Source organism: Gopherus flavomarginatus, chromosome 24 (genome assembly GCF_025201925.1).
Source record: "Gopherus flavomarginatus isolate rGopFla2 chromosome 24, rGopFla2.mat.asm, whole genome shotgun sequence".
Classification (NCBI taxonomy): domain Eukaryota; kingdom Metazoa; phylum Chordata; order Testudines; family Testudinidae; genus Gopherus; species Gopherus flavomarginatus.
In genome coordinates, this window is record NC_066640.1 from 11,581,450 (window position 1) to 11,607,622 (window position 26,173).

At 59.6% G+C, this 26,173-nt stretch overlaps 2 protein-coding genes and 1 non-coding gene across 7 annotated transcripts in view; 2 read left to right on the plus strand and 1 right to left on the minus strand.

Annotated features, from left to right (window-relative positions):
• The first annotated feature begins 637 nt into the window (after positions 1 to 637).
• Positions 638 to 744, plus strand: LOC127040410 (U6 spliceosomal RNA). Its single transcript, XR_007771435.1, has one exon. It is a non-coding gene; the product is annotated as a U6 spliceosomal RNA (small nuclear RNA).
• Positions 745 to 6,769: 6,025 nt separating this feature from the next.
• LOC127040124 (uncharacterized) lies at positions 6,770 to 11,152 on the plus strand. The gene is made up of 5 exons (XM_050933924.1): positions 6,770 to 7,270; positions 7,749 to 8,431; positions 8,728 to 8,903; positions 9,679 to 9,816; positions 10,791 to 11,152. The coding sequence occupies exons 1-5, from the start codon at positions 7,165 to 7,167 to the stop codon at positions 10,840 to 10,842; spliced, it is 1,155 nt and encodes a 384-aa protein (XP_050789881.1). The 5' UTR covers positions 6,770 to 7,164; the 3' UTR covers positions 10,843 to 11,152.
• A 461-nt stretch (positions 11,153 to 11,613) lies between these two features.
• Positions 11,614 to 26,173, minus strand: part of ABCA7 (ATP binding cassette subfamily A member 7) — a 46,336-nt gene continuing 31,776 nt past the window's right edge. For 4 of the 5 annotated variants that reach the window (XM_050933861.1, XM_050933862.1, XM_050933864.1 and 1 more), the window contains 22 exons: positions 25,544 to 25,668; positions 25,315 to 25,413; positions 24,662 to 24,857; positions 24,207 to 24,301; positions 23,752 to 23,784; positions 23,236 to 23,341; positions 22,896 to 22,970; positions 22,441 to 22,610; positions 22,173 to 22,350; positions 21,404 to 21,519; positions 20,802 to 20,946; positions 20,430 to 20,553; positions 20,006 to 20,135; positions 19,160 to 19,280; positions 18,187 to 18,249; positions 17,764 to 17,870; positions 16,992 to 17,133; positions 16,770 to 16,904; positions 16,188 to 16,291; positions 15,603 to 15,695; positions 14,626 to 14,869; positions 11,614 to 13,604 (listed from right to left, as the gene is read on the minus strand). In XM_050933861.1, coding sequence (XP_050789818.1) covers positions 13,461 to 13,604; positions 14,626 to 14,869; positions 15,603 to 15,695; positions 16,188 to 16,291; positions 16,770 to 16,904; positions 16,992 to 17,133; positions 17,764 to 17,870; positions 18,187 to 18,249; positions 19,160 to 19,280; positions 20,006 to 20,135; positions 20,430 to 20,553; positions 20,802 to 20,946; positions 21,404 to 21,519; positions 22,173 to 22,350; positions 22,441 to 22,610; positions 22,896 to 22,970; positions 23,236 to 23,341; positions 23,752 to 23,784; positions 24,207 to 24,301; positions 24,662 to 24,857; positions 25,315 to 25,413; positions 25,544 to 25,668 — 2,745 coding nt within the window. In that variant the 3' untranslated portion in view covers positions 11,614 to 13,460. The remainder of the gene's footprint in view (positions 13,605 to 14,625; positions 14,870 to 15,602; positions 15,696 to 16,187; positions 16,292 to 16,769; positions 16,905 to 16,991; positions 17,134 to 17,763; positions 17,871 to 18,186; positions 18,250 to 19,159; positions 19,281 to 20,005; positions 20,136 to 20,429; positions 20,554 to 20,801; positions 20,947 to 21,403; positions 21,520 to 22,172; positions 22,351 to 22,440; positions 22,611 to 22,895; positions 22,971 to 23,235; positions 23,342 to 23,751; positions 23,785 to 24,206; positions 24,302 to 24,661; positions 24,858 to 25,314; positions 25,414 to 25,543; positions 25,669 to 26,173) is intronic. The other variant, XM_050933865.1, reaches the window with a different exon arrangement.

The window sequence follows — 26,173 nt, forward strand, 5'->3', positions numbered from 1 at the left end:
GGGCAGTCGGTCCCCTGGGGGTTGGGAGCGGCCCAGCCCGCTATGGGGCCCGCGGGGAGGGGCTCAGCCCGGGGGGGCGCTCAGCCCGGGGGGGGGGGCGCTGGGGCCGCGCTACCAGCCGCGGCGGGGCCTTGGCAGGCCCGTGGGGCGACGCGGCTCCTGGGCCGGCCCCGCGGCCATGGGGGCCCCGCTCCGCCTCCTCGCGCCCGGCCACGCGCCGCTTCTCACTGCCCCAGGGCCAGAGGCGCCGCCGCCGCCGCCATCTTCTTCCTCCTCCTGCCCCGGCCCGGACGCTACTAAAGCGACGACGAGCGCGCGAGGCCCAAGAGCGGCTGCTTAATAGGGAACGCTGGGACGGTGGCGGGTGAGAGAGGCCGGGCCTTTCCGCCCGCTTTTGAATATTCACATCAGGAGAGCCGCTCTGGTTCCCATCATGCACCGCGAAATGAGACTGTTACAAAAATTAAAATGATTAACAAGAATAAACACAAAAAAGCGCCACCCAATGTGTCAGACGCTGTTTTTTGCCTTCTTTACTTATGAATACATTTTTCTGTAGCAACAACATTATTCACCCTAATATAAAAATAGTTATGTATCTGGAGGTTTAAATAGCAATGTGATGACTGATTGGTTTGTGCTCGCTTCGGCAGCACATATACTAAAATTGGAACGATACAGAGAAGATTAGCATGGCCCCTGCGCAAGGATGACACGCAAATTCGTGAAGCGTTCCATATTTTTGGTGAACCTCTGGCTGGACTCTGCCAGGTACATTACTCCCCACCATGTGGGGCAGTGGGTAGCCGCCCTCTGGGAACCTTTTACCATCCAGAGCTCCGCACAGAGGACCAGGCGCTGCACTGGGGAAGTCGGACCAGGGGCACCGTTCAGAGGCCACCCAGCCACCCCAGCATTATAGGGCCATACTGGGACAGACACCCCAGTATCCCGTCTCTGAGAGGTCAGTGCCAGATGCTGCAGAGGGAAATGAGCCGAACAGGGCAATATTCAAGTGAGACATCCCACGCCATCTGGCCCCAGCTTCTGGCAGTCAGAGATTTAGGGATACTCAGCACATGGGTTGTGCCCCTGACCAGCCTGGCTAACAACCCTATCCTCCAGGAAAAATACCTAATTCGTGACCCTAGTTCTACTTTTGGCCTTCACAACATCCCCTGCCAACGAGTTCCACAGATTGCCTGTGCCTGTGGGTGTTTCTTCCTTATGGATCTTGTAGGAGGCACATGGATTGTATTAGAACAAGTGAAGAACCCTGTGGCACCTTATAGACTAGCAGACGTTTTGGAGCATGCGTTTTCGTGATGAAGTGGGTATTCACCCCTGAAAGCTCATGCTCCAAAACGTCTGTTAGTCTATAAGGTGCCACAGGATTCTTTGCTGCTTTTACAGATCCAGACTAACACGGCTACCCCTCTGATGTTAGAACAAGGGGTTGGTTTGCAGACAGACTGGGCGCGCCACACTCCTACACCACAGCTGGCCTTACCGACACTGGGGAATGTTCCCAAACACATTCCCCAGTGGCTGCTCACGCTGGCGTCAGGAAGCCCAAATTTAGCCAAGATGCTGCCTGCGTATTTATTGCCCATTCATACGCTCAGCCGGCCCAGGGGCTAAAACGACTGGCGCTTGGTGCCCACCAGTTGCACAGCAACATGGCCCTAGAAGCAACACAGAAAACGTGGCACTGTTGACAAACGCACTGGGAGAGCCCTGGGCCCATATGCAGCGGTGAAGAGGATGTTGTATAAAAACAGGCGCCCGGAGAGGAAGCAATGCTTTACCCCGAGCTGAGCAGCAGCCAACAAGGAGCAGAGGCGCCCACTGGCAAACACACCAGCGCCCAGCTGCCCTTGTGCTGTGGTTGTTGGTATATGGCAGAGTTATCGCTTTAAGTTGCAGCAACGCCTGTATTTTTTCATTTGGTATTTGGAACCCATGCAGGGCTCTGGTGCCCAGCCCACAAATTAAAAATCACTCAGGCTGGCTAGCTACTGCTTCCAGCCCCTTGTTAAAACTGGCTTCCCAGGGCCCCAGCACACCACACACAGCAATGGATTAATGTCACAATCCCCACCCCCCCACCTCCAGTGAGATGGGGCCTTGCCATGATCATCCCATACCTGGTGGCCCCAGAGGCATTTAAAGAACCTAGGACCGTGCCCCCCTGCGCCTGGCTAATCCCCCCTCTTCCAGGATCCACATCTGTTGAACTTTCCCCCAGTTCTGTGTCTGGTCAAACTACTGCCCTCCCCCCCACTCCGTCTGGTTAAACTCCCTGATCCTGGGAGCTGTATCTCGGATCGCAGCTGTCTTCAGTGCTCTGTCTAGATGCAAATCACAAAGCACCAGGTTACAGCCAAGCATTGCCCGGGAGGCAGGCTGCCCCCTTTCAGCAGCTAAATGTGACGGGGGTGCTGTGCATTAACCACTCCGTTACGCCTGAGGTTCCCAGGGCGCCCCCCCCATCCCTAAATCAGCCACTGCAGCTCCTCGGGCTGGATGTGGTCTGTGGGATGATAAACCCCAGCTGTCTGAGGGGCCTGGCAAAAGGAAGCTGGACAAGGGCCAATACCCCCACCCAACTGTGAAACAGGAGGTGCCCTGCTGAGTGGTGGGGGCAGCAGGAAACACCACTTCTGTTGACACCTCAAAGCTCTTGCTCCCCTTAGTTAGACTCTGCTTGCGAATAAATCACTGATATATGGGCCCTTCCCATGCTTGGCCGGGTGGCTCTCTCTGCTTCACCACAGCTGATTCTCACCGTGTCCTCAGCCCACCTAGGTGCACTAAACAGTGGTTCTCACGCCCTCTTTCTGGTCCTTTGACATAAGTGACAAAGAACTCAGTGGCGCTCTTGGCTCGGCACTGGCACCTTGCAACTACGGAGCGCTTCCGAGCTCCAGTGAGGGCCAGCTGGTTCTCTGCTGCAACTCAACATCCCACCGGGTCCTGACAGAGAGCTGTGCCCAAGATGCTGTGTGCAAGTCTGGCCTTGCTGCTTCCTTCAGTCCCAAGCCCCAGAAGAACCAACTGTCCTTGGTGAGGTGACCTGGGAATAACTTTCAAACCCTTCAGCAAAATAATTGTAACTTGTTTTAGCCCTTTCATGAATAAATCCTACATGCTTTTGAAGCAATCTGTGCGATCAGGCTTGGCGGGTTCACCCCACAGAGCGCTCTTCTGGGCCTCATTACTTCAAAGCAAAATCTAGCCACTGAACTGAAGCAGGAACCCAAATGGCATTGTCTCAAACCCCTTTGCGGGGCCACGAGCAGATTTCGGGGGGGCACCAAGCAGGGCTGGCATTAGACCTGCTGGGGCCCAGAATAGAAAGCCGAAGCCCCCACCACCTGGGGTGGAAGCCTGAGGCTCCAAGTCCTGTCACTCAGGGCAACTTAGCTTCGCAGGGCCCCCTGTGACATGGGCACTGGGCACCTGCCCTGCTTGCCATCCCCTAATGCTGCCCCTGGCTTTTATATGCAGAAAACAGTTGTTGTGGCACTGTTGGGCCGTGGAGTTTTTATAGCATGTTGTGGGGGTGGGGGCTCAGAAAGAACCAGGTTGAGCCCCCCAGGTCTAGAGAGTTCGGACGGGACTACAGGACTGCAGAGGGAGAACAATGAGGGATGGCTGGTGACTTAACAGCAATAAGCCACGTCCTGCCAGTAGCTAGCCGGGTTCTAGTTGATGATTTCACTCTTCAGAACACTGCCCTTCGCCCAGGTGAGAAGAATGCTGGGCTGTCAGCTGACCAGCAGCAGCGCTGGGCTGTCTGGCACTGAGCAGGAATAGCCACCATGCGGCTGCAGGTTAGCGCAGGGGCCGGGGCAGGACTGGAGCACCAGTTCCGACACGCTTCCACGTCCACCCATCGCTAACCCCCTGCACTAGAGCTCAAGGCTGAGGCTGGTTGGCTGGGCTCACAAGCCAAAACACCTGTCAGACAGCACCGTTGGCCCACAGCAGCCCCCACGTGCGCAGCCCTCCTGCTGCGTGCAATGCCACCCAGCCCCTTCAGCTTTAGTTTTAGGCCACAGCATGGTCCAACTGCCACCTGAATGGTGTCCGGAGCAAGGGGGCAGTAGCCCTGGCCCCTGCAGTGTCAATATCCAGCCTGTGCAGCTGCCTGTCTATTGCGCCTGTGCTGGGATGCACAACTTACTAAAGAAGGGGGGCCCTTGGGTGAGGTTACCTTGCCCAGCAGAGGTGCCTGGAGACATACACGAACCCAGAATTCCTCCGGTTGTACCTGTGCCTAAGTGCTGACTTGCGACTGTTCAAACACTGACATGATGTTATGCTTATAAGAAGCACATGGGATTTTTTTTCAGGGGAAAAGGCAATACGCCTTTTATTGAAGAGACAACAATTAGCGTGCGCACACACACACGTTGATTTTACAGTTATCAGTCTGGAGTCTGGCTCAATGTGGTGGCCAGCTAAGTTGATCACGGGTAGGGAGGACCCAGGTCCCATCGATCACGACCCGGGGAAGTCTTGGCAGGACAAACCCAACATTTCATGGCAAGGCCCCTGTTTATCTAGTGATTTTTGGGCCCGATGAGTTTTGCGCCGCTATGCTGTGATTAATTGTTGTTTGATGAGTGCTTGGGGGTTTTAAATTGTTTTTATTTTTTATTACAGCTATTTTGTTCCTAGCATTAGGTGCCTGTTTTAGTTTTAGAGTTGTCCATTTGCCATTTTCTGACATTTTAATAGGGGCATGTTGCAGCCTCCTGGAGTCCTTTGTCTGTTTCTGTTGTTTTTTCTTGTACATCTGGCTTAGCGCTGGCCTTCACATGGATTTTTTTATACATACAGGCCTTATTTTACACACCGAAGGATTAGTTTACGCAGAACATTTTAAACAGGCCCATCAAGTTGCAATACACAAGAAACCCATCATGGCATCGTTTACTTATTTTAAAATGTTGAACCTACAACAAAGCAGGGCCCGTAAAATGTCTGTTACTGCCTTGAAATCAGCCCGGACACAGATTCCAGCTGATGCGTCTTTACCAAATGGCCCATTTAGGCCATTCCTTTTTGGAATTACACCACAAGCCCTGTACGAGGACTGACATCCCTGCCTCCCTGTTGGCCTCCAGAGGCTACGCTGAGGACACCCTCGCGGGGCGTTCTGGGAGCGACAGCCGTGTGGCTGTACTGCGGAAGCGGGCTGCCATATTGAAAGCAAGGCCGGGCTGAAGCCAAGGCATGTGGCTGCACGTCGCCCTGTCCTGGGGCATGGTAGGAGGCCCGCGCCAAAGCACTTTGTTGATCCAGCCTGTTTCTGTTGCTACTGGTGCTGCAGCCTTTGAGCTCCAGTCAAGCCTGGAGGTGCTCAGCTAAGGTGGAGCCCCGCAGAGCATGGGCAGAGCAGCCCACGGAGGGCAGGGAGAAAGTCCTGGTGAAGGTTTGTTCATCTAGATGCCTGCAGACACGGGGAGCCCACCCCCAAAGCAGTGCTGGAGGCCTCAAAAGGGGACGTGCCGGACAGCTGCACCTTCACACACTACGCCAGGCCTTGACCATTAGCCGATGCACCCGGATGCCGCTCCAGCTCCCCCCACAAAAGCCAGATTGGTGTTCCAGGACCCCTCACGCCCTGCCCCAAAGAGCCCCCCTGCACAGGAACCTATCGGCCGTGTGGGAACATGCCCCACCCAGCAAGAGAGAAACTGGCTGCAGCCACAAAGTCTATGGCCAGCCTTTCTGAGGAAGCGGTGAGACCCTGCCCTGCCTGTCACCGATACAGACCAGCAGCGGCCTGGCTACTCCTGGACACCAAAGTCCTCTTAACTATTATGTCGTCCGGAGGCCCAGAAGCCTATTGGCTGTATTGGGGCAAAGCAAATACCTCCTTGACCTTTGCAAAAACAATATCCTCACCCTTGCTGCGGCAGCTGGTTTGCTGCAGCCAGTGCTGATCCCAGCAAGCAGCAGCTCCTGGTGTCCAGCAGTTCCCCCCATCTGTGTTACACACCTGCTGGCTCACACACAGAGTGCAGGCTTTCCAGGGAGGGGCACGGCTCCCTGCTGGCCATAAGTCCAGTGCCCTGGCCTCTAGAATCGAATGCTAATAAATACCAGCAGCTATGGGGGTGGGGGGAAGATGCTCCAGGTGAGGGAGCATAAGAGGACATCATTAGCGTGGGGGCAGGGAGAATAGCGGAATGAGGGCTAGGGAGTGGGAGGTTTGGGGTCATGGGGAGAGGGATGGAGCCTGTCCTAAGTGAGAGGCAGTGTTGCCTAGCGGTTAAAGCGCTGGGTTGGGAGACTTGGGCTCTATTCTTGAGTCTCCCACAGTTCTGCCTCTGGTAAGTCCCAGCCCCCGCTTGGTGCCTCAGTTTTCTCATCTGTAAAACGGGGATAATGTGACTGACCTGCCTAGCTCTTCACCAGACAGGCTGGCATGCACCGTGCTGGGTGGTTGGGTGGGCTAAGAGAATGGGCACCAGGTGCAGCCCAAGTGGCAAACCGGGAAAAGGGGAACTGGTGCAGGGGGTGCTCAGTAGCGTGCAGGGTGTGTTGGGGAGGGTGGTTACAGATGGCAGAACGAGAGCAGGGAGCCAGAGGTAGAAGCCTCGTGACTGAGTCATTCTAGTAAAACCCTTGGCACTGGCCCATGTGAGCAATTCCACCTTAAGAGGTGCCCGCCTGGGCCGCGCCCCACCCCCTGCAGCAGGAGGCTAGGCCAGGACTGGGGCTGAAGCTGGCTGTTTGGTGGATGAGCTGGCTGGGTCCTCAGGCTCCGTTCATTGCTTGGTTACTCTCTGAGTCAGCACAGAGCAGGGGGCAGGCTGGGCTGGAACAATGGCTGGCACCCAGCCGCTGGGGCAGGAAGGTCAGTGGTGACGGGGTCGCGGGCGCTCCAGGGCGCAGACCGATTCTTTGGGGCAGGTGGATGGATCTGCCCAGAGGAGAGGCACCAAGGCATGACCCATGCTGGGAACCTCTGACCTGCCTCCATGAGCTGCCAGCCACGTCCTCCTCCTCCAGCAGTGGCTCTCTGCATCTTCCCTCCTTTGGCCTAAACTCCTTCCCCCTCTGGTTTAGTTCCCCCTCCAACAGTACCACCTCTGCCAAAGAAAGTCCTGCCTTCCTCCAGGCCAGGAGAACGAAGCCACGCTACAAATGGGCTTGGGCCACCAGAAGAGGGGAAGAGCTCAGCAGAAGTTACCACCCATCATGTGGACGGACCTGGTGTTCCACCTTCCCCCATGCCAGCCGCCGTTGGAAGGTACGGCTCAGGTATAACCCCCATCCCCGGCAAGCCTGAATGATCCCAAAGGACCTTGCAGGTAAACCATGTGGGTGTGTGTATAGATAGCGAAATGCAGCCTCCTCTGGGGTGGGACACTGTAGCTGTTTAACAGCTGCACAGCTATTGTATAGCACAGGGCAGCAGAGACAAGCATTGCAGCCACCTCAAAGCTTGCAGTTCAGGGGGAGGGCGGGGGGCCTGGGAAGCTGCTGGAGGGGCCAGCTGAAGCCAGGCTCTGCTCCCATCTGGGTGTGATGTACGGGCACAGACACATCTGAGATTAACAGGGAGCAGGCAGCGCCTTCCCTGGGCCGTGGCACTTCTGAGAAGAGGGATTTAAAAAGAACCCACCCAAATTGCTTCCTTTGGGGGGAGCTGGCAGCAGGCATGGCTGAGAGAGAGCCTGGCTTCTGGGCAGAGATGGGCAACGTTCAGCGTTCCTCTTTAATTCCAGACCTCCCACTGGCGAAGGCAGGAGAAGCCTGGAGATCGGCTGGGCCCCCGGGGAAGGTGGCAGACTCCTCTGGTAGGGGGCACAGGACGGGCAGGCGGAAGGAGAGAAAGAAGCTAGCTCCTTGGGCCATGGCCCCCCTCCTTGAACACAGGAGAGGAGGAACAGGGTCTTCTCCACCCAGCTGCAGCACTTCAAAGACCCCTGCAGAGGCCCTGTCTGCTCCACAGCCGCCCAGAGATGCAGCCAGCAGGGAGAACCCCAACCTCAGGAAGATCTTGGTCGACCTTCGCCCCGTCCTGGAGAACGTCATGGAGCCCTGGGACTCTTGGGAGGGGTGTTCAGAGCCGAGGAGCGTCCGCAGCGCTGGGCGTTCTCCCCAGGAGTGTGGACAGCCCAGCAGGGGAGGCCGCGACAGCAGAGGTGGAGCCAGCGCCGCTGAAGATCAGACTCACCGGGTCACCTCTCTGCCTCCCATAGCGGCCCAGCCCAAAGACAGCAGCCAGGCTGCCGTGGCATGTAAGCCACCCCTTAGCCAGGCGCAGGCTCCGAGAGACGGCGTGCTCGCCCGCCGGGCTGCTCCGAGGCAGGAACCCACGGCTCCAGTGACCTTCCCGAAGATAAGCCTCCAGCCAGAGCCAGCAGAGCAGCTGCCACCCCCTGAGCGGAGCAGCTCGGCAGAGACGGTGAGTGCCACTGCTGCTGCTTCCACTCTGCCCTGTGGTCACCACCAGCCCCGGAAGACCAGGCCCAGCAAACGAACCCCTGCAGCAATTTGTACCAAGCCTAGGCATGTGATTTTCCACAAGGACGGGATGAAGGAAGGGGCCATAGAAGGAGCAGTGGGGGGTGCCCCCCCAAATGCACTGGATCTGCTTAGGGGTGTTGGAACGTGGCCACCATGGGGCCTCAGGTTGCAGTGAGTCCATGCAGGGGTGTGGGGGTGCACATCTTACAGGTCTCGCTCCTCCCTCTCAACCAGGCTGGAGCTGGCAGCCTCCTGAGGCCAGCGCGCTCCCCAGACATCCAGCTCCCCACCCGACTGCTCCTGCAGCGCCTCCAGGAGACCACGACCAGCCAGCACCACCAGCTGATCGCTCAGGCGCTGCAGGCTCTGCGCAAGGAGCTGCAGGGGGAAGCGCCTGCCTCGCCCAGCGAGTAAGTGAACCCCACAGAGCCCGCCCAGGCTGCTTGGAGACCCTTTTGCAGCTTCACCCCCTAAAGAGCTTTAGCACAGACAAGCTGGGTCCCTCCCCACCCCTGAGGGCACCTTCCGGGAGTAGCCCTGCATGCAGCAGGGCGCTTGGGGACAGGGCTAGAAGGGCCGGGGGACTTTGGTGACATGCAGAGGTGACAGTCTTGAGTTGTAAGGCCTCAGCCGATGTCAAACCCAGCCCCGCCTGCCCTCAGCCAGCCCCCTGCAGCTTGACATACTCAGCGCCCCCGATCCTGCATCTCGGCTCGGAGGCGGAACAGAAGGGGGACGAGAAATGGAGAGCATGGGGCTGGGGATCAGGGAAAACTCCAGCAGGCGCCTGCCTATCTCTCCCAGCTTCCACCCAGGGATCACTTTGCAGACACTCAGCGAGGCCTCACGCCGAGGGTAGCTAGCGCCAGACCCAGTTAACGGAGGGGGACAGGACTTGCCCGAGCTCACTCAGCAGGTCCAGACCAGGAATAGAACCCAGGAGTCCTGGCTCCCACTCCCCTGCGCTAGTCACCAGTCCCCACGCTGTGATTGCCCAGAGAACTGCATGCAAGTCCTAAGTGGGGGCTCCTGCCTGGGCACGTGGAGAGGGGCTCCCTCAGCCTTAGCTCCAAAGTGCTTCCATAATACACAGCTGGGGGGGGGGTGGTGGTAGGCAAGGATCAGGCTCCCATCCCAGCACCAAGGGGCCAGCCCAGCTAGCGTGACCCCACTGTCTCCTTGCAGAGGGGAGAGGTGGCGTTTGCTCCGGGAGCCTGCACTGAACAGGAAGGATGATGCCAGGAGGAGGAACAGGAAGGCCGTGGGGCTGCATCCTGGGGCTGCAGAGAGGAGACTGGTGAAGCTCACCTGGAGGACAGGCAGGTGAGCCACTGGGACAGCCACGGGGGGTGTCTTCCAGCCCCATATCCCTCTGCGGGGATCCACAAGAGCTCCCCACCACCATGTACCCCTCCTCCTACCCCTGCAGACCATGGCAGCCTGAGACTTTGAATCCCTGGACTGGGCCAGGGAGCTGGAGAAGGAACATAAGGGCAGGGAACCTGCCTTCTGCAGGTCCCAGAGTAAGACGAGGCAGAGGGATACCACCCTGGCTGGCAGATCAGGTGCGTGCCAGCAGGTCCCAACACACTCCAACTTTCCCAAATCCCACAAGGGCATGGTGCATCCAGAGCACAATGAACTCAGGCCTCTGCCATGCCAGCCCAGGGCAGTAGCCATACTGCCACCCTGGCAGCGAGATCATTGTCCTTTTCAAGGCAACGTAATGGTGTCCTAGGACCTAGACAATCCAGCCTTGGGTTTTAGCAGCGCAGGCAGGGCTGTAGTCGCAGCGAGACAGGGAGGGGGCAGGAGAATGAGATGGGGCAGAGCCAGCAACCACAGGACATTCCTGCCCTGACAGGATCTGCCCCCTACTGAGACCAGTCCAGCCAGAGGATAGGGCCAAAACAAGACAGATCACATTCCCCGAGCCAAGGGAGCGGTTCCCCGGTGCTGGCACACCACCAGCTGTACCCGCAGACACCTCTGGCCCTTCTGCCCTTTTCTTAAGGATCGGATCCAGTTGGGAATCGAGTGCTGGTGAAACCCATGGAGCCCAAAAGCACCTTTAGCCCCATCAGCATGCACTGTCCTCTGTGTCTGTGCTGCCATGGAGGCCTCTCCCCTGGGGCTAAAGAGTGGGGTGCCATCCCATGGACCCAGACTGCCCCAGAGGATGAAGGTGTTTTGCGTCAGAGACACTTGCTCACTAGGACCTGGATTAAACCCTCCAGCTCCCTCTGTTTCCTCCTTCCTGGCATCTCCTCCCCTTCCCCTCTTCTGTTCTCTTCCAGCCCCATTGCGTGCAACACCAGGGAGGCAGCCTGCCCCCAAATCGACCGCTGAGAGCCCCACACCGAGCAGCTTCAGCCATGCAAACCTGCTCAGGCCCATGTCAGAGCAGCACCGCTCTGCTGGAAGAGAATACAGCGAGCCCGGCACGTCAGGAGCAGAGCCAGAGAAGATCCGGGGGAAGGGGAATAAAGAGGATTCAGAGGTTGCTGGATCAGTTGGCCCCAAGACGGACACTTCTCACCCAGCACAGGACCCTCCAGGTCAGCAGGTATAGAGAAGAGAATCCAGTGATTAGAGGTTGGTGGGGAGCAGTCAGGACTCCTGGGTTCCATCCCAGCAACCACAGGCAAATCACTTCTGCTTGTGCCACAATTTGCTCTTCTGCACAATAAAGGATATTAAACACAGGGCCTGAGGGGTTAATTATCTGCAGGGTATTGAAAATCTTCAGCTAGAAGATGCTACCTTACATTAGGCCCCTATGTACTAGGGCAACGGGTGGGTTAGGAACTCTTAGTGGGTGGCTAGCACCTGGGAGACTTGACTGCAAGTCCCAGCTCTCCCGGTGACCTTGGACAAGCGGCCGAGGGCCCGATTTGTAACCCTGGCCCTTGGTTCCCCATCTGTGCCACAGGATTTACAGCCCTGCCCTGCCTCGCAAGGGGGATAAATGCACTCAAGCTTGGCACCTACTCAGAGATGGTGGAAATGGGGCTGGCTGAGGGCCCTAGAGCCACAGAACAGGGGAGGAAAGAGAGAAACGAAGGACGAGCTGGAGAACAAACCCCGACGCCCAGCTAGAATCATTCCACCCACAGGCTGGGGGTTTACAGTGTGCGTATATTTAATTCGCTTCGTATTTCACGCGAATCTCCAGACTCTGCTCTATAAATACCAGAAAACAGACCAGCTATGTGAGAGAGCCCAGCCCCAGTGCCCTCAGGAGTGCACGGGCAGAACAGCCCAGGCATAGGGGCAGGGTCACATCTCTTTGGGGCCAGAGTTTTGTGGAGAGGCGTCGGCCCAGGTGTTTGTAACAGTCGGCTGAGGCACGGCGATGCCCCAGCCCAGCCTAATGCCCGGGGCACAAACGCCACAGTACGTGGTCAGCAGCCACTGCCCACTTCTTGGACCGTTGGGAGAAGAGGCCAGCCACTGCCACAGCAACATGGTCCCGGCCATGGGCCAATTTAAAAGGGGATAATACAATACTCAGATGGTGGGCGGGGCTGGTGGAGAGTGGGCAGAGTCTGTGCTAGGACAGCACCCGGGGTGAGGGGAGCATGCTACATCGTCCTCGGGGAGGGGAGGTCAGTGCATCCTTAGTGACGGGGACGGAAGGACAGAAAAGCAGGCGGCCTCGGAGAGGAGCTCTTCTCTCCGCCAAAGGGGGAGGAGGGGAAGACTGGCAGAGCGAGGGCAGCTGCCCCTCCAGGGAAGGTGCCAGGAATCAGGGACCAAGTCCCGATCATTGAGACCTTCACCACTGATGCCACCAGAAGCCAAGGCCAAGAACAGCCAAGAGGGGAGGGAGCTGGGGAGCCTCAGGGCTCGCAGACCTCCCCGCCTAGGGACACCTCAGGGTGCGGGCAGGGGCATAGCATCTAGGGGCCTCATGCTGGGAGAGTGACTTGGTCCGAGGAAGGATTAACACAAGGGAATGGGGGTGTTCCCACGGGAGGCAGAATGCTAAGGGGCAGGGCAGAAAGGAGGGGCTCATGGCCTAGGCAGATGAAGGAGTGACTGACGGGCTCCCAGCCAAGGCCCCGTGGGAGGAGGGATGGTAGCTGCAGCATGGGGAACGGAGGGAAAATGGAGCACCCTCCCCAAGAAGAGAGGGGATCCCTGAGATCACACTGCTGGCGAGGGCCTTGCAGTCACTGGAGGTGGGGGGCAGCCCCAGAGCCTGTTGAAACAGCAGCTCATAGCAGAACGTAGTGAAGGGTGGGGGGGTGACCAAGGACCCCACAGGGTCCAGCCAAGCCCTCCCTTTGTGCGCCCAAGCGGCTGGGTTTAATGGGGGTAGGTCTCTGAGAAAGGCCCCTAGGCCCTACCCTGGGGGGGAAGTGCACGGGGTGGGCAGGGCAAGGGGTGAAATCCCCTCCCAGCCCACTCAGAACTGGGGCAGGGCCCAGTACAGACACCAAGCGAGAGCTGCAGGCCACAGGTACCCGAGCAGGAGAGTCCGATGGCCCCAGCCTGGGATTCAAACTCCGGGCAGCGGTGGGTGTTGGAGCCCTGGGAGCCAGATCCGACCTCCTTGTTGCCACTTAAGGCATAACGAGGCCCAGCCCCCCCCATGCCCCGCTCCCTGAGTGGGTGGGTGGGGGGTGACTCACAGGAAAGCTCCCTGCACCTTAGGGTGGGGGCTTGGCAGGAGCTGCTCCCGAAGGGCACTATGGAGTCAGGCCCTACTCCCTCTGTGCTGTTGATTCAGGTTTAAGGAGCTCTGCGTTGCTCCCCTGGGGAGACAGCCATGGACATGGGGCAGGGACCATCAGCTGGGGGCCTCTGCCCCCTACGAGCAATGGGTGTTTTATTGATTCAGGTTTAGGGGTAGGTGTGGCTTTTTCTCTCCACCCCTCCTTGCTCCAAGCAAGAGGAGCCCTGGTGCTCTGAGGGAAGCCCCCCCCACATATTTTGGCTGCACTCCTGGGTGGGGGAGGGTCTCAGACAGCACTCTCCTGGTAGCTGTCGTCCTCCAGGAAGTGGGTGATCCTCTTCCACGGGCCAGGGGGCTCAGGCTCAGCCGGGGGCGCCAAGTCCGGCAGGGGCTCATCGTCGCTCTGGTCCCTGGCGAAATGAACAAATACCTGGCGGGGAAGGGACAAAAGCAAGAGTCAGGCAGGGCGACAGGCAGGCTTGCCTAGTGGTCACAGCGTGGGACTCGTGAATTGAGTCTGGTTCACCCTGGACCTCTGCTCTCCAGGATGAACTGAATGCTAATGAAGAACTGTGAGAATTCAGAGAGAGAAAAGTAACAGAAAAAGGTAAACAGCAGGTCGGGTGCGGGACGGGACTAGCTGGAGGTGCACATCGGAAGGTTGCTGTGGTGCATTTGAGGGACGAAGAGGACGCCCTGGTATTCTTCCGAGGAGGTAAATGCACAGTGAGTTTGCTACATGACAGAGGGGTCTCAAGCAGGCTTGGCTGAAAATGCTGGAGAGAAATTTGGGTGAGAGATGCTTCTTTAGAGGCGAGGAGACCCAGCTAGTTAAGCGGAGGCTCCAGAAAGAGGGGTAGGATTTCGTGTTCTATGTAACTTTTGTTTCCAATATTCTTACTCGCCGTCACTCGAATCTCTGCGCTTTGGTCATGCACTGGTCTGGTTTTCACTGTAATACATGGATGTGTGGAGCATTTGCAGAACTGCATCCTAGGCCGTAGCTAGTGAGCTGACTTGGGCCAGCTGTGGGAATTCCCACAGGGTTCGGTAGATGAGGGGCTGGACCCAGCAGGGAACGCTCCGCGGGCTCGGCTGTGCCTAAGCCATACAGAGGGAGCGAGGCTGGCAGGAGCCTGGTGGGCAGGACTGGCGTTACCACTTGTTGGTGGTTTCGGGGTGCTGACCTACAGCAGGCACAGACAAGACGCCTCATGCTAAGGGCAGGTGGGGTTGAGGCGCCTCACGACGCTGAGAACGCCTGGGGAACATCCCAGCTGTTGGGAAGACGCTCTCCCTGGTGGTGTCCCAGCTGGCACCTACATGGTTAAGAGGACAGTCCCTTACACTCAAGGTATGGGAAACGTCCATTTATTTGATCCTGGTCCACAGCGGGGCGCTACAATCTCCAAGGCTGGAGGACAGGGGCCGAGACCCGGCCCTGGTCTCACCTGGTCCAGCGTGGTTTGGGACACAGAATAGTCCTCGATGCGGTAGGTGCCCCTGTGAGCAGACAAGATGCTGAAGATCTTGGCCAGGGAGCAGCTCCGAGAGGGAAGCTGGTACTGCAGCATGCAATGGTGTCTCTCTTTGAGGACGATGCCGGGGAAGGAGTTCTGGATGAACGTCTCCACGGGCCGCAGGTCCGGGCTGGGGCCCGACACCCGCAGGGTGATTGTGTAGCCGTCACCGAACCTATCGTAAACAGGCAGGCGGGTTTGTTTGTGGACACGCCGAGCAAACATTGACCACTGCTCAGAACGAGGGGGACCGACGGCTCTGGAGAGCAGCTCCAGGGGTTAGCACGGGGGGGATTTCTCTGAGCTCCAGCCACCAGGGGAGTTACCCCAGCCAGGGAGGGGAGCAGGAGCTTTGGGAGAGGAGAGGCAGCTGCACTGCCCTCCTGTTGGAGTCCTCTGGTTCAGCCACAGATCGGGAGCAGCAAGGAATTCCCCGCCCCACGCGCATGCCTCAACCCTGATCCATGGCCCATTCATTCCCTGGCCACTCCACTCAGAAGGCCACCGAGCTGGGGGCAATCAGTGCCAATAGCGATGATGGTGTCTTGCCATCAGGACCACTAGAGGACTGGCCTGAGACCACCAGACACTTTTCAGGGACTGCCAGATGGTGGTAACTGGCGCATGCTAACACCCTGGGCTGGATTCGAACCGGCGCCCTAGAGGCGAGCCCCCCCACACCAGTGCCGGGACTGCCAGCTCTCTGAGGAGGATTCATTAGGGGCAGCAGGGGGTGGATTCAGCTCCTTTCTTTCCTGCCTCAGCCTCTCTACCGATGGAAAGCGACTCTGGACATGTACATTCCCTCTCCACCCCGCCAAGGTCTCTGCGACTTTCCCAGCACAGCGTGGTCCCTAGCAGGCCATCCGCTCCGTGCCGGGTTTCCTGGAGAGATGACACTGCGTTACCTGTTCTTGAGGTGCTGCACGCTCCCCAGGCACCGGAACCGGCCGTTCACCATGATGGCCATGCGGGTGCACAGGGCTTCACACTCCTCCATGCTGCCCGGAGGGAAGAGGTGATGGCGTGAGCGCCCCCGACTCAGCACCCTCACACTTCTCCCTTGCCCAACAGCCCCCCATGTTTGCTTCCACTGGGCCCTTCCCTGGCAAGAGGAGCAGGCAGTGTGGGTTAGTGGAGAACATACTTCCCACCTGGGTGCCGGACCAGGCCTTCAGCTGGGGCAAGTCATAGGTCTGATGGCTCCCAGAAGGCCCGGCTACTGTTAGCTCATACTGGCTGGAGGCGGTGGGGGGGTGTCGCTGTTATCCCTGCCAGGGAGTGGGAGAGCAGCAGCGCCCCCTCCTGCAAACTGCTCAGACAGATCAGGGGCAGCACTGGCTTCCCTGCCCCCTAACCCTGTGCACGGCACAAGGTGAATCACTGCAAAAGAGCAGATTGACAGCTACTCGCCTGCGTAGGGGTGGGCTGGGCTAGTTCCTGATCCCCAGGGGGGCTGAGGGACAGACGAGCAGCTCATCCCTTTCTCTTACCTGTGGGAGGTGAGCACCACGGACCTGCCCTCTTTGATCACGCCGAGGATACAGTTCCACAGGAACCGCCTGGCTCGCGGGTCCATTCCCGTGGTCGGCTCGTCCTGCAACGAGCCCCGAAAGCAGCTTTGGGTCAGCTCTGACCCTGTCCGTACCAAGGGTGCGTCGAGGTGGGAAGCATGGTGGGTTTGGCACCGAGGCCCCTGGGCACCGCTGTGGCCACAGGAAGGGACAGGTGTTAATACCCAGGGTGCCTAGGGCCAGAACGGTGTAAATGAGGACTGGGGCCAGGGCCTGTAATGCAGCGCGGCCCTGAGCGAAAGCCTGGAGGGCTCTACTGCTCCATCTCCAGCCTGGGCCCAGGAACAGAGTCTGACCCGGGGAGGTCAGTTACACCAAGGCTGCGTCCCCATGGTCTTACGTTAAATAACCAGGCAAATCAACAGGGCCGGGGTTTGCCTATGCAGACAACCGTGCAAATGAGCTGCCTTCTCCCCCCTCATCTGACAGCGGCTGGAGGAGGCTGACTCGGAGTGCAGGGCAGTACCACCCAGGTGCCCATTGCTGCCTGGCAGCACTGACCAGGAAGACGACCGGTGGGGCACCGAGGAGGGCGATGGCCGTGGAGAGCTTGCGTTTGTTTCCGCCGCTGTATCCCCCGGCGGGTAGGTCGGCGTACTGCGCCAGGCCCAGCGTGGAGACCCCCCACTGAGCCACCTGCAGGGACAAGCACAGAGGCTGAGGAGCCAGGAGGCGTTTCCCCTGCTTTGGGGGGGGGGCAGAAAGAGGAGGGGGAGCTTTTACCCTGGGCATCTTCTCCTCGGGGACACCGCGCAGGCGGCAGTAGAACTCCAGGTGCTCCCGTCCCGTCAGCAGGTCGTTGATGGCATCGAACTGGGGGCAGTAGCCCATGTTCTGATGGACCAACTGCAAGTCGCTGAGCACGCTGCAAGGGCAGAGAAACCACGCAGCTGGAGGAGGCATCCCGCAGCAGAGCCCAGGGGAAACCGACCCGCAGGGAGAGGAGGGGGCGTCCCGCAGCAGAGCCCAGGGGAAACCGACCCACAGGGAGAGGAGGGGGTGTCCCGGAGCGGAGCCCAGGGGAAACCGACCTGCAGGCAGGGGAGGGGGCGTCCCGCAGCGGAGCCCACCGTGCTCCAGAGATGGGATGGGAGAATGGGGCATGCCCAGGGCTGCCAGAGCCCAGCAGAGCAGCCTGAGGGCAGGAGGAAGGAGTGTGTGTGTGTGTGTGTGTGTGTGTGTTGGTGACTCAGTTCCCGTGCTAGTGCGACACGCGCCCGCCCCGTAGCTCCACCACACACACACAGACCCCCTCTCCCATCTGCACAGCCCTGATCCCACCCTGTTCCCCACAGAGCTCCCCTCTGTACTGGTTTCCCACCCATCCCCTAGCCAGGTGCTCCCCTGTCCTCCCCCTCACTTCTCCCTGTAACAGTCACCTGTCCTGTTCACTGGGGCCCACACCTGCCCCCCCCCAAGAACTCGTCTGCACTTACCTGTCATCCCCGCCGCCTTCATCCCCCTCAGCAGTACTCACCTGCCCCTTCCCACTCACCTGTGCCCTTTCAGACAGGCATATCCTAGGGTCACCTCGGTGTCCCCCGTCAGCATTTTGAAGGTGGACGTCTTCCCAGCGCCGTTCACGCCCAGGAGACCGAAACACTGTGCCGGGATCGAACACAGGGTTAAAGGCAAACTGTCCCCTAAGCCACCCACCCTGCCTGGCTCCCCACTTCCAAGAGGCACGGAAGGGAGAACACCACTTGGATTGGGGCTCAGGGCCAGGATTTGGGGGGGCCTGTCACCTCTTCCTCCCTAGGACACACTCACTGGACTGTCTGCTCCATCCCCGATGTGACATGGGCCTGAGCCAGCTGCTTCCCCCCACCGACCTGCTTCAAATCTCTCGTTCCACCGATGAGGGCTGCCTGCCCTTTGAATCCCAACCACAGGCAACCTGGCCCACCGGCGGCCTTACCTCCCCCGGGGGGATTCCCACACACAGGCGGTCCACAGCCGGCTTCTTCCTCGCCCGGTACACCTGAGAGAGAGGGCAGGGAAACAGCCTGAGAGCGGCATCCCAGGCCTGAGACCTGCAGCACGTGGGGAGAGGGTGGAGTCACGTATTTGTGCGGGAGCCTTCCCCTCCGTGCGAATGCAGGCCAAGCACCTGCCACAGCGAGCTGGTGGACCCACGGTGAACATCGCATGAAACCCCACCGCCTCCTGGTGTTCTAATTCCTGGCAGGAAGGGTTCATCGTCCTTAGAATCCCCCAGAGAGTCGGTGGATCGCAGGCGAGGGTGGATTGAAAATTTGGTCATCAAAACTGGTTTTTATAGGATGCTGGGTGTGTGACGAACCGAACATATTCACAGGAAGGGTCTGCGTTTATGGGGAAACTCAGAAGGTTATCAGAGAAAATGAATGCCCCCAAACCGAAATATTCCCATTTGGCTATCGCTGCCGCCACAGAGCCTCATGGGACGTGTAGTTCAATTGCCTCATCTCTCAGCTCTCTTCTATGGGTTGGGGGCCCCTGCTGGACTGCACCTCCCATGATGCACCATGGCCAGGGACTCCCCAGGTGCACTGCCTGCCCTTTCCAATGGGAGGGGGGATTGTGGTGGCTCATGGGAGATGTAGTCCAATCAGGGGGGCCTGGCCCATAGCAGAGAATGGGGTCCTGTGGCAGCATTTCCAAATAGATTTGTTGATATTTGAACAGCTGCCAAAAAAAATAATAAAAAAATAAATTTTCCACGGATTTTTTTTTTCATTTTCATTAAATTTTTCTATAAAACAGAAAAAAGTGGCACTAGGAAAAGCCAAGTCCTCCTCTGGGGGTGATGGTGGAAGGTGGATGATGATGCCCCCCCCGCAACTCCCAGCTGAGGAACAGGCTGCCCCGAGAGTGGAGTCGCTGCCCAGCTCCACCCGCCCCCTCCGCACCTTGGTCAAGTCATGCAGCACTAGGATGTCTCCCTGCCGTGCTCCGCTTGTGATCTTCTCCCGCTCCCTGGCCACATCCTCGTCCTCCCCGCCCAGAGGGGGAAGTTTAACGGCAAAGGGCCTGAAGGGAAGGAGGGGGAATGGTTCAAACCAGGATGCAAACAGAGGGTGACGTCCCACTAGGGCGAGTGGCATGGAACGGCACGTTGGGCAGCGCAGTTGCCATGACACCCAGACCTAGCACAGACTCTAAGGAACTTGTAGAGCCCATAAATGGTGCTGGAATCCCGGGGGGCTGCGATCAGGTATCGAGGGTCCCAGATTGCCAAATGGGAGGGGTCCCAGCTAGACCCCAGCAGGATGAGACAGGGTATTTTCATGGTATGAGTTGAGAACTGCTGGTCTAGACTGGTCCCAACTGTGGAGACAGGCCCGTGTGAGCGAGGTCAGATATTACACTGACCACGTAAGCACACTGGTGAGAGTCAAGGGGAACTAGGCTCCTAAATCACTTAGGGTACATCCATACAGCAGCCGGGAGAGGGGAGGTAAAATCATGCAGGTTTGGCTCAGAGGCCTCGATGGACAGACGGAGGCAGCAAGCAGAGGTGGCATCTCAGCCCTCCCCGGGTCATGTCACTGAGATGTTAACTCAGCCAGCCCAGCCCCAGGCCCCAATGACTGGTGGGGAGCTGGGCGAAGGGATAGATTAAACAAGGGGCTTTTCCCACCCTGCTATGGCAGGGAGAGGGGAGAGCGATTCGGGGAGGGGGTTGGCCAGAGCTGGATTTCTACCCCAGCTGTACACCCACCTGCCGATCCCGCCACCCCCCGCCAGCCCCTCACCGGAGCTTGACGAAGAACCTGTACTGCAGCAGGATGGTGAAGAGGAAGAAGACGACACCCTCGACAGCCATGGCGAACATGTTCTTCCCGGCCAGGTCCCAGCACAGCGGAGACACGAAACGCTTGTCTCCTGGAGAGGTGGGGGGGGGGGAGAAATAGGGCTTTAAAACAAGAAAGGGGTGGCACAGGGGAGGCATGGGACAGGATAGAGTCAATGCCCGGCAGAGGGTCAGATACCACAGTGATGGTCGTGGCCTAAGAACCTAGGCAGAGACAGACGGATGCTCCTGAGGAGAGCGGTGCAGGGATCACAGGCGTTACCCGTTCATGCTGAGTCTAGCCCGTCCAAGCTGAGTCTAGCCCGTCCAAGCAGAGCGGGGGCGGAAAACGTGTCACCTCGACACTGTGGGCTCAGATGACTCACCAAACCGCTCAAAAGCATCGGCCATGGCCTGGTTCTTCACCATGTCGATGAGGCCCCGGCCCAGGCAGAAGTGTGGGAAGACGAGGAAAACCTTCTTCAGGATGCGGTTGACGTGGTTCAGCTTCTGCCCGCGGAGGAGGGGGAAGCAAAAGGGTCCGGCTCAGGTGACGGCCCCAGCTCTGCGACACCAGCATGGGGGCTCCCACCATCGCCCCGGGGGTCCCCTTCCCCTGGGAACTGAACTCACCTCATTGCAGGCACCAGGCTGAGGTTGGGGGCCTGGGCAGTTGCTAGTTAATCTTGGGTTGGAAAATCCCTGCGGCACAGCCTGTCCCGAGGGGGCCAGGGAAGCCCTCAGGGTGCAGGACTCACCTGGTCGGTGAAGAGCTCCAGTACGAAGGTGGCCACGCTGCCGTTGATGCCGATAAAGAGGTTGACGCAGGTCAGCACCACATAGGCCGTGCTGGGGATGCTGAAGAGGAAGGAGGCCGGGTACATCAGCGGTGTGATGGACCAGCTGGGGTGAAAGAGGAACAGAGCTGAAACAAACCCGAAAGACACCAGGCCTGGCCCCAAGGACCCAAGCCCATGCCGCAAACCAGGGCTGGGAGACAAGGGGCCAATGTCCCACGAAACCCCACCACCTCAGTCCTGCAGGGCAGGGCTGCCAGCTGTAATCCACCCCCGAGAGAGACCTACCAGGCAAACACCCTGAGGTCCAATGTAGGGAGTGTGTATTTTAGTCTCACTCAGATGGCTGGTCCCAGGAATGGTCCAGGCTGCAGGCCCCTCTGGGGCCAGGCCAACTAACTCCCTTCGCTTTCTGGGCTAGCCATTGGTCCCTCTCCCCAGGATATGACAGAATCCCCCTTGCCCCCAAGAGACAAAGCGAGCTCCCGACTGCGTAGGGAATTTGCTCCCCATGTTGTCAGGGCCAGATGGGGGCCACGCCTGATCCGGCTCAGGGCCCTCACCCATAAAGGAACAGCAGCAGCATCAGGGAAGGCAGGTTGGCCGAGGACACGTAGGACTTCTGCTGGAAACAGAGGAAGATGAGGACTACCAGCCCTGCTGGGACCAGGTAGTTACACTGTGGGGAGAAGCAGAGGAGGTAGTGGGTGTGACCCAGTCGACCCTGGAGAGGCTGGTTGGATGGGGGGTTCTAATGGGGACAGGCCTGAAGCCAGCCCCCCCAACTCCCTCTCCTCCAGACAGGGAGTGAGCTCCCTCCGACTACGCAATGGCCATTGGTGTTGAGCTTGTCATGTACCCCACACCCAGCATCCCCACCCCATCCCAGCTCAGGGCCTCTCATTGGCCCAGCAGTGAGTCCCACTCAGGGGCACAGGCTTCCCTGCGCAGCCCACATCCACTCTGTGTGGTGCGCGGTCCTCAGCTCGTGCAGACTGGGCCACCGCTGCAGGCTGAGCCTGCTACAGCCGCAGCAAACAGAACCCTCCCTTTTAGCTCAGGCAGCAGAGGCTCAGGCCTTTCAATCCAGAGGACCCAGGTTCAATCCCCACCACTGACAACCTACCCAGGAGCGCAGCTGTGTTGGGCATGACACTACCTCCCTCCATGAGGGTCCTGCCTGTGAGCCCCACCAGGTGCCAGCCTGACCCTGTGCTGGAGAGCTATGTCCCCCACTCCCCTAACCCCTCTGCCCCCAGAGCCATGGGATCCCTCCTCTCCTCTGTAAATCTGCCACTCCCCAGATCTCCGGCCCCACGGCCTGCCCCGCACCATGTCCCAGGCGAAGTTGCCCAGCCAGTAGACGCTGGGCTTCATGCCGCTGACGAACTGCAGGTGCTTGGCCTTGCTGACCCGCTCCTCGATGAGGAAGAGGACGAAGCTGGCGGGGATGAAGGACATGGCGAACATCACGCAGATGGAGACCAGCACGTCCACCGAGGTGGCCATCCTGCCACGGGGAGGGGAGAGGGAGATGAGCCAAACACCCAGCGAGAGCCCCACCCAATCCCCGCCCACCTTGAGGCTCCCCTGTACTCACAGCGCAGCCTCCGAGAGCTGTTCCTTGGTGAGGTTCAGGGGGTGGTTGATGGCCGTGATGCCGTAGCGCCAGGGCTCTGCGCCCGGGGGCAGGCTGGCCCGCAGCAGCCCGTTATTCACCACGTTGACGAAGGACACCATGGCATGCCAGCCCTTGTTGTTGAACCAGACCTGTGGCCGCATGGCAGCGCAACGGCAACACTCAGCGCCGAGCTCGCCCCCCGTGACTCACGGCACAGCTGGGAATAGAACTCAGGAGTCCTGAGGCCCAGTGCCCTGTGGCTCCAACTGCCAAACCACACTCCCTCCCAGGGCCAGGAATAGAACCCAGGAGTCCTGACACCCAGTTCCCATCCCTGCTCTCTGGACCTTCTCAGACTGGCATCTGGGGATTGCTGCCCATGAGGGAGACAGGCCCCTGAGCTCCCCCCCTCCAGGTTCCATCCCCAAACTGACCTTGACGTTATTGCGGGTGTCCAGGCCTTCGATGAACCTGCTCAGGTTTCCCAGCAGCCTGTCTATGGGGCTCCCCTGGGGGCCGGAAAGGGAGATCAGAACTGGATGCAGATCGATGAGACGTTCACATGTGCCTCCTCTGCCCCATGGCACCCCCCCGTCCCACCCTATGCCATCCATCCCCAGCCCTGCCCCATACCCACCAACCCCCACCCCCAAGAGTCCCATGTGGCGGATGCCACCCTCTCAGACTCACTGCAAAGCCCCGAGGCAGGAAACTGACTCTTCCCCCATCCCCTGCCCTACTCCATCTCACCCCACCCCACTCATCGGGATGTACCTTGGGGATGTTCAGCACGGCCCGGATCTCCTGCACAGCACCATCCACCTCTTCTGCTGAGGGCAGGGCCTGAGAGCTATGGGCGCCCAGCGAGATGCCGCCATACCTGGGAGGGTGGGTGCAGGGAGGATCAGGGACCCAGGCGTGTCCCCTCGTGCTTCTCCCCACCCCGGGCGATTCAGGGCAGCACCTTGGGACCAGGGCAGGGAGACACCCCCAGGCTGTGACGGTGGGAGGTGCATCGGCACATGACAGGGAGACAATCTGGTGCCCAGATACTGCGGTGATGGGCACACTAAATGCATGGGCATATAGACAGAGATGCTGGGGGTGCCATCACCCTTCCACAGCAGTAGATCCCCGAGCTTCAATCAGAGCCACTCACCCACAGCCCCCTCCCAGAGCTGGGAACAGAACCCAGGAGTCCTGGCTCCCAGTCCCATGCCCTTAACAGTCTTACTAAAATAATTCACACACCAGCTGCACCCCTTCCCTCCACTGCCGCACTCCTCTCACCTCTGCTCGTTGACCCATTTCTTGGTTCTCAACCTGCAGGAACAAAAGGGAAACACCCAGGGAGCCGTTAGCACCCCTCGTGGGTCTGTCCCTGCGTTACAGCCACCAAATGCCCGATGGACAGCCCTAGAGAGCAAGGTCTCGATTCACCCCCAGGTCAGGGTCAGCAGGAGGAGTGCTGGGGCAAGCGATGCCCCTGCCCAGCCCTGACATTGCGCCCAGTCTTGGTGAGGGGCAGTTCAGGCTCCGGTGGCCCAGTCAGCCCCTGGTCAGTCCCAGAAGCCTTGGAGAGGGCAGGAAGGGATAACTGTAGTTCTGCATCAGGAGGCGCATCGGGGCTGTGTGTGTGTGGGAGGGTTGTTACAGCTTCTCCCAACCCCCCGCCCGCAAGTCAGAGGCAGAGACGGGAGCTCTCCCCAGACTGGACCAGACCCCAGGATCCCCCAGGTGCTCACCCCTGGCGGATGATCTTGGGGTAGGTTTTCACCAGGTAATCGGAGATGTTCCTGCCTGTGAGGTTCTGGAGGATGTCGCCGGTGCCCCTTTGCACCTGGCGGGAGGACAGACAGGGACAGACAGGAGATGGGACTGGAATCATTGTCGTCCCAGGCAGGGCTTTGTAGGTCCCCAGGGCCGTGCTGAGTCAAGGGCTGGTACTAACCCCAGCTGAGTTCACTAGGAGCCACCCCCTCTACCCACCCAGCTTCTACTGGCCGTGACTCTCGGGGGACTAGAAGAAGGTGAGACCCGGGCGACGGCAGAGGCCAGTCTCCACGCTGGGCACTCCCTGGCCCAGCCTGACACAGTTCCCAGCCACTCTGAGCAGACGGTTTTCTGCCCTCTGGGATGAGCCTCCCTCGCCGCCCCCACCCCCCCGACAACCCCAGGGGAGGAGGGAGTGGCCGGTTACCTGTGGAGGAGGAAGTCCTCCCGCTGCTTCGGGGCAGTCAGGCAGCATCTTCCGTGCCCCCCGGGAGCTGCACTCACAGGCCGGGGAGGGGTTGGCTGGCGTCCAGTTCGTGTTCTGGAAGACCTCGGCCAGGGACCTGGGCACTTCGGGGGTCCAGAAGCCTCGTTCGTGAGACATCGGTGGGCAAGGTGCGCTCCTGAACACCCCAGGCACGGAGAAGGCTGCTGGTTAGCACCCAGCCTACTGCTCTCTGCACAGCCGAGCAGGAGCGAGCTCTGAGCCTGCCCCAGCACCAGGCAAGAGCGGGGTATTATTAGGGCAGCGGGGGGGCACAGACCCCTGCAGGCAAGGGGGTACAGGCCTGGGCAGACCCAGTTTGTTAACCCCTTGGACACCACCCTAGACCCCAGGACAAACACAGCCCAGACAGCAGCAGCTGCAGAGGTGAAGTGTCTGGCCCAACAGAACCAGCCAGGCTGGTGCGAGGATGCCTCCTTATGGCGAGCATGGGGAACTGCAGCCACCTTGGGCTCCGCTCCGAGGCTCTTGGCAAGGAAGCAGGTGCGACCTCCCCACAGGGTCCCTTCCCAGAGGCAGTAGCTGCCCCCCTCAGCCCTCTGCCTGAGGGAGGGGCACAGACTGGGGGTACTCACCCCTCCAGGGCATCCCTCATGCACTTGGTACCAAAGCCCGGCTCAGCCAGCAGGGCTCCCAGGAGCTGCGCAGAGTCGGGGTCCCCCGGTGAGTCATCACTGAAACAGACAGAGCAGACGGGCCACTGCCATGAATCCTCCCAGCCGGCGTTGCCCCAACACAGCCCAGGCGACAACCCCTGCCCCCCCTCACACACACACAACCCCCTCCAGCTGGGATGCAACGCACCTGAAAAAGGTGAACTGCTGCCCATACATCCAGGGCTCCAGGTGCAGTGGGGGGTACTTCCCGAAGGGCGGCACAATCAGGCTGAAAAGGAGGGCGATGCACACAAAGACAGCCGGCAGGACAATCTGTGAGCAAGGGCTGGAGTCAGAACTGGGCGGGAGGATCCCGCAGCCAGGGCCCCTCGGGCTGGGACACAGCCCCAGGGTCAGAGCTGGGCTGGGGGGATCCAGGCTGGGCCCCTCGGGCCAGGGCAGAGCCCCAGCGTCAGAGCTGGGCAGGAGGATCCCGCAGCCAGGGCAGAGCCCCAGCGTCAGAGCTGGGCAGGAGGATCCCGCAGCCAGGGCAGAGCCCCAGGGTCAGAGCTGGGCAGGGGGGATCCAGGCTGGGCCCCTCGGGCTGGGGCAGAGCTGAGGCTGGGGAGAGGGGAATCCTGCAGCCAGGGTGCTAGGACACCCTAGGTCAAGCCAAGGATCCCACAGCCAGAGAATCCAGACTCTTGGGGCTGGGTCATCCTGGAGCTGTGAAGGCCTGACCCACTGGTAGTAGGAGAACATTCGCACAGGAATAGTGGCCCCCATGTTCCATTCACACACCCCCACACCCCTCCCCTGATGTTGCACTGCTCGGCAC